Source organism: Centruroides sculpturatus, unplaced genomic scaffold (assembly GCF_000671375.1).
Source record: "Centruroides sculpturatus isolate CEXI.00-Female unplaced genomic scaffold, Cexi_2.0 scaffold4, whole genome shotgun sequence".
In the NCBI taxonomy this organism is placed as follows: Eukaryota; Metazoa; Arthropoda; class Arachnida; order Scorpiones; family Buthidae; genus Centruroides; species Centruroides sculpturatus.
In genome coordinates this window covers 1,884,445-1,894,779 of record NW_019384444.1, presented here as the reverse complement: position 1 = coordinate 1,894,779, position 10,335 = coordinate 1,884,445, and the positions used below count along the sequence as shown (strand labels likewise).

The 10,335-nt window shown below is 29.0% G+C and overlaps 1 protein-coding gene across 1 annotated transcript; it reads right to left on the bottom strand.

Annotated features, from left to right (window-relative positions):
* Window positions 1–4,700: 4,700 nt before the first annotated feature.
* LOC111620314 lies at window positions 4,701–8,872 on the bottom strand. Its single transcript, XM_023362232.1, has 6 exons — window positions 7,722–8,872; window positions 7,507–7,633; window positions 7,167–7,344; window positions 6,916–7,073; window positions 6,278–6,494; window positions 4,701–6,204 (listed from the first exon to the last, which is right to left on the bottom strand). The coding sequence occupies exons 1-6, from the start codon at window positions 7,976–7,978 to the stop codon at window positions 5,243–5,245; spliced, it is 1,899 nt and encodes a 632-aa protein (XP_023218000.1). The 5' UTR covers window positions 7,979–8,872; the 3' UTR covers window positions 4,701–5,242.
* Window positions 8,873–10,335: the final 1,463 nt, after the last annotated feature.

The following is a 10,335-nucleotide window of genomic DNA, read 5'->3' as shown; positions in this document are numbered from 1 at the left end:
CCGTACCACACCACACCAGGAAACTTGTATGAAGTCCAAATGACTTGGAACAAAATAAACTAGAAAGAAATCTCTGGCAAAGACAAGTTCAAATAAACTGACAAACTTTCATTAAATTAGTTTAATTTATGCAAAAACTATTTAAGTAAAATTTACGAATTATATTATTATTATTATTTTTTTAAGTTATAAAATTAAACGAACTGTAATAAAATATACAAATTGGCTTACTCGTATATTTTATTTAACAAGATTTTTATTTTCAATGAAAATTTTCAAAATGGCGACCTTTCGTTTTATTAAGAAATGTGACGAAGTCGAAGCGTAGTTTAGTATTACGTAAATATGCTTACGACGGCAATTCCTGCGGAAGTTTTCTTGAAAAGAAAACAAATACTCGTGGCTTCTTCACAAATTCACTTAAAGTCTACTTGAAATTAAGTGTTTTATTCTTTTTTAGCCGTTTTTCTCGATTTTTTACATACTTTATCGTTCATAAAAATGATACCTTCCATTTAATATATTGCTTTGAATCATCTTCGAGAACATAAATATAGTTTTAATAAATCTATCCAATAACCTAAAAGTCTAAAAACTTATATTTAAATTTAATTAAAGCAATAAATTATTATTATCGGTCGTAGCTTTAACGTTTTTCTCTCCCCTAATTACTATTGTTAGAGTTGATATTATTCATTAGATCTTTTCATGCGTCATTACGACGTCAATACGATGACGCATGGATATAAAGTTTATCAACAGAAGGAAGGAGAGATGAGGAAGCTTGTTCCTTCGGCGGGACATTTTGCTTAGCAGTTTCAAGGACTGACGGTTACCGTGTCATTTAATAATGCATGGAGTGTTAAAAATAAAACGAGAGACGAATTTAGCAACGATTCAACAGTTGCCGTGTTAGCACAACCTTTGAAAATAACACGATTAAAATATTTCGGAAACTTTGTATTTTAATTGTGTATAATTTTATTAAATTATAAATAAAAATACTTAATTATATTTTAAATAATTAAGTATATTTCTATTGGTTAATTTAAAATTTTACTTATTTAAAAATTGCATTATGTATTTGTACCGTACATAAAGAACGTTGCTTATTATATGCTAATAAAATTAATTTGAATATTTTTTTTGAATAACTGATGATTTATTCATGAATTTTTTTAGAAATTTCATAATGCAATTCGTAGTTACATAATTTTTGCAATCAAAATCGTAATTGTTTGAGTTGTAAATTCATCAAAGTAATATTGTAGTTAAGTAATTTAAGTACATTTTTTGTGTTGCTAATAGACTTTAATGGGGTTGCAAAACCGTAAATAGCTTATTACGGCATTAATTTAAAAAAAGGATAAACGTACTCATGGTAGAAATATTTAAACTTGATCTAGAAGAGAAAATTTTTGAATTTACTACCTTTAGGGGCATTTGGCATCAAATGTTGCCATTTTAACTAGCCTTGTGTTAATAGGTTAAAAGCATCTCTCTGGATGTAAGAAACATTTGGAAATACGCCAAACAATTCAATACTGTGACGTAATTTGTGACATGTTGTGTCTGGTATTAACAATGTTCAGTGATCGGTAATGAAATCATCAATATAAAATATCGCTTAATAAATTACGTTTTATTGAGATCAGTTTTCAAATTGCAACAATTAACTTAAATTCATGCAAATGTTCTAATGAGTTAAGAATCTAAAGTGGAAGAAGGGCAATAGAACTGTAACTATTCTTCCCTACAAAGCTAATTCATATATCTATAATATAATGTGGAAAATATTTCAAAATCTAAACTGTAAAAAGAAAAAAAAACTTAAATGTTGAAAAATTGCAGTTTTTCTGTCAATTACCCATCATCAATCTTTGTCTGCGTGACTTCAGAAAAGACAAACCATTGTTAAAACTAACAATGAATTTCACCTGTGAAACAATGTTCAATTGAACGATTATCTCTCGATTATCTTTGCACGAATCACTTCTACAATTGCTTACTGATTAAATTGTTCATCTAATTTAGTATGATTAATCAAATGTAAAAAGGGAAATTAATAAATTAAGAGTCTAATGTTAAAGGTTGGGACCATTCACTTTGACTCGACCTTGACCATACGACTCACCTTGTGCTGAATGGCCATGAAATCGAAGAATAAATAGAAATATAATAATAAGTCTGCGACTATCCAAAGATTTGATCCCAAAGAAGGCCATTGTGGATACCACCGTGGGGAAAGAAAGAAGTACTGAATATGTTTCCGAAATACACCTTACTCTCTACAGAAGCTATATAGGGGACAAGAGTACATCGATGGCATTAGTCGTTCCATGGTTTCCATCCCTCTTTATCACCCCTTCTCGCTTCGACAAGGATATTTGGATTTTCTATTTACCGCTACCTTCTAATTTATATTTAGTAAATGGGATGATCCTATAAGTGCCGTAAAATTGTTCCCTAACCCCTGTTGTAAAGAATGGATCCTCTTATTTCCGTTACGTCATGGTTAGCGAAGAGAAAAACCGAGCATATCTGTAAGGAGTGCATGCTCGAAATAAACCCAGAATCCAATACGATACCCGGCCATATAAGGGGAATAAGAAAGACATTGCACTGGCAGGCGATGCCAGAAATCAGATGTGTTGTCACCTTGACAGGCATTTCTACAGACAAGCCAGTTCGAAGTGTGGCAGTTTGCTGAAAGAACTAACACTTTCCGACTTAATTCAATTAGCTTTACACTATGTAATATATATACTTTAAATATATACACCGCAGGTCAGTTTAGTTAAAAAAACAATAATTATAATATTAAAAATGTGGAAAATTCTTTTGTAAATTTACAAATTTAATATGAAGTTTATGCTAATTTTTAAAATTTCATTCCTGATTTATTAATATTTAATATTGAAAACATTTAATAATATTTTACAATTTTAAATTTTATATTTGAAATATGATTATCATAAAGAGAAAATTTTATTTATATTTAGTAAAATTAATAAAATGCAATGTCATCAACAAAAAAAAAAACATTTTTCTATTGTAATTTTTATAAATTATAATTATACTTATGAGTTAATGTTGTTAGTAGGAAGTGAATATATTTATTTATTTATATTTATAAAAAAAATTTATTATATCACTTCAAAATATTTTTTAGTTGATTTGGCAGCGTTATGAGCATTCCTGTTTTTTATGTGTACTTTAAAACATTAAAAGATTTTTGAAAGCAATCTGCCAAAATCAACAAGCGATAAAGTTCATACGTAGTTTGTTCAGCGAGAATTATAAAATCATTTTTAGCACTTAAAGTTTCGAAATACGATATCAGCCTGAAAACCTGTAACATTTACAATGAAATACGTTAACATTAGTCAATGTAATAAATTTTAAAAATTATCTAAAAAATAAAAATAATAATAATAAATAAATCAGTTATCGGAACTGCACTTGTTCTCATTTGTCCTTAAATCTGGTTAAAATTGGGACCTCTTCCATTTGCAGAGGAAGTTGGTGCCATTCCAACTAACACTGTGTCATTAGCATACTAATGTGCCAAATGTATTATTTTGGCAGATAACGAATATCTTTGTTTCTCTGTTAAAATTCATATTAAAAGCATATATTCTGACTTAATTATAGTCACCTTCTTACATCGATCACAAAGTAATTTCTATTTTTTTCTTGATTAAAAATTGTCAAAGAAAATTGAAATCCACGCTATATGATTATTTTCAGTTGTTTCTATGAAAATTTTTGAAGGTTATCCAGTGCATATATAATAAAAATAGTGCACGAAATTCAAATCATAATATAAATGACATACAAAAAAATTAATGCATTTAATGAAGTCGGCAAATTTCTTCAATGAGATTTCACGTTTTTTGGTTTTAAGTGAGAAGGAGCAATAGTCTAAATTTTAAATTGTAAGGGCAAATCTATATCTAATCACTAAAAAATATCAAAAAGGCATTAAATAATTGAAAAACAATAGGTAAATGCTACTTTGTAATAAGTACAAGTTTATACTTTGTACTTTTTGATACTTTGTCATTCTGTTTTTAGCTTTAAATGCTTTGGATTTAAATTTTTGTATATTTTTTTGATTATTTAATTATACATTCGTGCATTTTATTATTTAATTTTTTTATTTGAGTCTTCGTTTTGTTGCGTTGGGATATATCCGGGTATACTTTATGGTAGCTTGTTGTCTTTTCTGTAATTGATGTAAAAAAAGAAAAAATGTAAATGGGGTTTAAATTTATTGTAAGTGTGCAGATTATATACGGGCCTAAAAATGCAGAATTTTATTTTAATAATTAACATTAGAAACTGAACATTTATTATTACGGTGTATCTTCAAAATTTTTATTTATATAAAAGTCTAGTTTAATTTTTATTATTTGAAGCAAAATTTAACAGTTGCTTTGTAAAAAAGTTGTCCTGACATTTTTATCGTAAATCATATAATATAAATACAGATTATTAAAACTATTAAATAATATGAATTTTGTACGTTTTGGATTGGATTGAAAAAGTTTATATATTTCTCTAGCAGATGGCGCTTTTGTGATCTTTGATTTTTCATATTGTGCAGAAAATTACTATTGCCATCTGTTAGCAAAAATAGAAAACACTTCTAAAATAAATTTGATTTAATTTATTAAATTTTGTACTTTTGTATATATATTTTATATGTATATAAGTAAATAATGATATACTTCACAAACACAAACAAACTCTTGTATTTTTACAATACAATAGCAAGGATAAAAATATTTATGTACAAAATCTAGATCCGATAAAGAATCATTCTGAAAGCATTTTTCTACTTTTTTTTGTTTTTTGTTTTTAATCATTGAAATTCGCGAACAGTATTTATATTTATATTAGTTTTAATTTATAAACAGAAAACACTTAAAACATCAATTTGTCAAAAATGAAAGGCAGTGATATCAACTTGGTGTTTTGAAATATGTATCATATACTAAATATTTTTATGTAGCTAAAATATAAACATCTTAAAGTCTTGTGGGTTTCGCTTAAGAAAACCTTTAGTTTTTCTTAGCATTTCGTGATATCCCAAATAATGGATTTGGAAAACTGCGTTGTTCACAGTTACATCATTCGTATAAAAATGCTGCCTTTTTCCAAAGATCAGTTCGAGAAATATTCCCAAATCATGTGACTGCTTATTGTGGAGAAGTCTCCGACGTCAGTACATCTTTCTTTATCTACTAGAAGCGTAAGAATTCCTCCATGTGTCCATCATAGTCGCAGAACACATAAACCTGTAACACATAACGATAGGAAGAATTCCACGTGACATAATTCCCCATGGTATTGTTCCATAAAAACCAAGTTGTAACTGACCAGCTACTGGATTCTGAGCAGTAAATGATTCCATCAGCCACAGCACCAAGTTGCTGAAAATCAGGAAAGTTACGGTCTGTCGTCCCGGTTTCGATTTCTCGTGAGGACAACCTGGTCTGCAGCATTTCTTATTTAAGATATGCATAAAGAGAGCTTGAATGCAACAATGAAATATCATAACAGCTCCATCGACAAATACTACTAAATATTTCGTATTGTGAAGATGATTACTGCCCACGATCATCCCACACGCTCCAAATAAAAAGACAGCTGTCGTTCCCCATGATTGAATTGCCGAATGAAGATCCGGTTCTGGTATAGAACGCGGACACATTCTTCTTATCTGGCATAATCCTAAGAATACAGCTAAAACGGAAAGGCCCATAACTCCGCAATGAACAGAAGACACAACAAATAACGTATCTAGATGCAATTTCTGATTGTTGGTCAGAACAAAAAATAGGATAAGAACTATTAGTCCAACTACGGTCACTAAAAGTCCTAAAAATAATCCTTTACTCGATCCTCTACAATCTACTTTTCGACCAGTGCAGTTTTGTTTGTTGACTACTTCTGAATCTGGGCTTATACTTCTAGGGGTGCTGTTAATGTTATAATGAACGACAAAAGTAGACGATTGCCAGAGATGAAACATAACGGCACTGCAAACTAAACTGAATTGAAGAACAAATGGGAAAATGTAAGGCATGGCTTTTTCCCATATGGAACCAATTGTAGAACTCTGAAGACAATATCTATAGTAAAGGACTTGTTCGATTTTCTCGTCTTCTTGAGGATCCCACCAGCATTTCTTCGACACTGTAAAATATCAAGATCTAAATTAACCAACTATATATTTATGAATCCTTTCATAATTGCTTAATTGTTTTACCATATACTTTGTGTTGCATATTAGAATTCATAACGTGAATAGTCGCATTGAAGTCTTCAGGAATTTTTGGATTTGTAGCATTTTGAACCACGTGGCTGTGTTCTAACCATTCTTTAGCCGTTTCCCATAAAAATAAGCGAATCCAAACAGCCAGATTAGCAGCTTGCAGATGCATTAGGCCGATATTTCGGAACCAACCAAGAGATTTGAGAACTCTCTAAAAAATCAGTAATAATTTTAAAAAAATAGATAAAAAATTAACTATGATAATTAACAAGTAAAACTTAGAATTTCACACTGGGGGCATGAATTACATTGGAGTTTAACCAGACCGCATTAATTGACCTAGACGGCGAAATGACTCGTCTAATTATGAAATAGAGAGTAATGAAGATGCTGGGCAAATGTTACGCGATAGAGGAAGTAAATTGATATGGCTATCTTGCAGTTCTAAATTAGTTATTTCCTTCTAGAAAGAAATACAAAGTCTCATAATAATAAGAAAAACGGGAGATGAGTAATTTTTGTCTTCAAGCAATGTATTTCAGAGTAGTATAATTTAAAAAAAATTATTAAATGTTATACCATTTAAAAAATATACATATTTATAAAAAAAATAAATAAAGTTTCTTGCTTACCGGAATATTCATGAAAAGAAAATGCATTTGTAGAAATGTAAATATTCCTAATAAAATCGGCTGTGCCAAATTTAGCTCGTCCAAGCATAACTCTTCTACTGGTGTAAAATAAGTTCCTATTTCTAATCCTATCCATGTTAACATTCCGAGTCCCAGCACTGAAATTAAATAAATAATAAGCTTTAATGAATTCAAACACAAATTACAATTAAAAGATATTTTAAAACTAAGTTAAATTACAATTACAGCACCTAATATTCCAACTCGGAGATAAATACTGATATCTTTTAATAATACTCCAGATTTCTTCTTTAAATCTCCAGATTCGATATCATCATTCAGAGTGGGACATTTAGAAAATGCTACACAAATATAAGTCGTCAAAAAGCATACTACACTTCCACCGATAAGGTAGGAAAAAAGAAATCCCTAGAATTTGTAAGTTTATAAAGATTAAAAATGGTAAATGTATATAAAAAAAATTCTTTTTACAGATTGCGATTCAAGGAAATTAGATTCATCAAGTTACGCTTCATCAAGTAAAAAGAATAACGGAATTTATGTTTTGCAAGACTTTTTACAGGAACTTACATTATAATAGAGAAGAGGAATAGGATTGTCCAGAATCTCTGTAATTACTATGATTCCAGCTGTTACGATTAATATTCGAGCGTATAAACCGCTTAATACACGAATTGTACCGGTCTTCTCCTTCGATCTAAACATAAAACAAAATGGTTTTGCACTGTTTATTTTTAGTACATTAAGGAAGAATTTAAAACATTACAAAATATTATGTATATGACCTTTCTTTCTTGCTTCTGTTCGATTTTTGAGAAGCGCTTCGTTCTGGTTCAGCAGCTTCGTCGGAACTTGAATTATCTATGGATGAGATGGGATGTGGTAGACTACTCTTAGAACCAGTCATAGATGTTGCAATGGGAGGGGGTGTCGGAGGAAGTTCATCCAAAGACGCTAATGACGGCGTGATAATTTCCGGTGTGTGATGGATCCCCAACAATTTCACATTGTTATTAGTCGTTTCGTTGTTCATCGAGTCCATTTGTAATCGGTAATCGCAACCTGTTAACTAAATTAAATAAACTGTAAAAACCCCGTTTTCCACGTAAAAGCAATCAATTTAAATTTACAAAATTGGCCGAGAAAAATATAGAAAAGAACGTCGCTAATAATTATGGTTAGATAACGAAAGATATATTATTTGTAAGTATAATTTAACTAACATACTGTAGTTAATGTGAAGAGAGTGTCTAATAGCATTAAAGATAAAATTCCTAAACTGTTTAATAATTATTTGGTTCCGTTTCATCATCGAAAGCAATTGAATAAAAAGAAAATCCAATTATCATCATTAAATACGATGATTGAAATTACTCCTACAGTTCTTAGCATTCAAATTATATTCGGAGTGATTTGAATAAGGATATCCTCTTTATTTTATTCTGTCAACGTAACTACTCGTTTAATGTCTCTGTAAGAACTTTCATAAACTCCTGCAGTCATTTCTTTAAAAGCTCACCTGTCGCGCATTGCTTTAGATCGTTCAATCAATGACAACTGTAAATTTTACCTAAAGGAAATATTTGAAAAGAATGACGAATGATCAATCTTTCAGAAGATTAATAATTCAATAGCTTCATACCTTTGATTCTATCTAAACTAAAATCTAAGGGGGAAAGAATTATGATTTACTTCGTTAAAACTACAGTCGAATTAACTGGGTCAATAAGTTTCTAATACTGCCCAAGGAATAAAACAGCGAGAGACAAATTAGTTAATTCAAACTACGAGAATTCGTTGAGTGAGCGACGGCCACAAACAAGATTTTAACGAATATATCAACAAGCTAAAGATATGATCGTAAGAGGGCAAAAGAGCGTGGAAAAGTCGTAAAAGCGCAGACCACCGGCTGATGTTTATGAGATTTACTTCTGCTACTTTCGTTATTATCGTTATCGATAATACGTTATCTCCCGTCACAATTTTTTCTCCTATAAAATCGATTGTTTTGATTATATAATTAGAAATTTGTATTTCAGATACGTAAATGAAGTTCATTTATTCAAATTATAATATATTCTAGTATAGATATTAAGTAAATTTAAAGTGTTTTAGGTTCGTGCACGGAATGATCATCTATACTTTGCTCCAAAAAGTTAATGGCATTCGCATTTACTTTAGTCTGGCCTGTAATTCTCCGGTGATATTGGTTTTGGTCCATTTCACTTCATCTACTGAAAACATTTTAGTATTTCCTACGACTTTTTTTTAGCAAATGGATTATTAATTTAAACAAAGAGACATTCACGTGTTAAAAGCAGCTTGAAAAGTTTATGAATATAAAATAGGATATGTTATAAATCATAATCTGATCATTATTACAACGTTATTTTGTATATACTACAAGTAAAACGATATTTATCTCATTTCGTGCGCCATCTTACTAAATTTTATTTATTTATTATTCCTTTAGATAAGCTAATTCTNTTTACCATTATTTGGCTGTGCTATCAAATAAAATAATTATTATATTTTCGTTTGCCCACATGTTTGTATTTCTGTTGAATCAGCCGTTTTTGTGGGGTCCATTTTTGCTTGCGAAATATAGGACAGTGGGTATTTGATACAGTTTTCGTATAGCGCGCATTTAATTAAATTTGATGATGCAGTTCCTTTAATTAACTGCTAGATTTTTTAAAAGTACTTTATATATTTTAAACATATTATTTTAAATTAAGGTTAATATATTATTACATAAACATATTTTGAATTATTTCTAATTTCTAAATTAAACTATTATAGTTATTGATCTTTAATAATTAATATAGTTAATTATATTTATTAATTTTTATAATTCTGAAAGTTAAAAATATTATAATTCCTATTCCATACATTGGTTTAATTGTAACAATGTGTATAGTTTAACATTGTACATTGTTTTAATTTGTTCTATAAATAAATGTTATCTGTTCTATTTTTAAACCAAGCCAATTAAAATTATTGAGCGGAATTGTATATTATTGTTATGATAAGTTTTTAAATTAAAAAATGTTTTAAACTTCTATTTGAATCTATTTTTAATCTTATATTTAGCGGAAAAAATTTTATGGTTATTTCTTTTGCAGTGTTAGTTTTAAAACTACATTAAAACATAAACTCAATTATTTTTTTTATTATGTAATAGACTATAAATTAGAATAATTTCCTTATAAATTTCAATACAGTAAATAGTAAATATTATAACTGGCAGCTAGACTAAAATCTTGAGTCATGTTAATAGATTTTATATTAAAATAATTAGGAGGGTATCATTAGAAATGGATTTAAAGGAAGTTAATAAAACTTGATTTACAATAAAAATTCTTAACAGATTTACATTTGCAGAATCGATTATAAAAT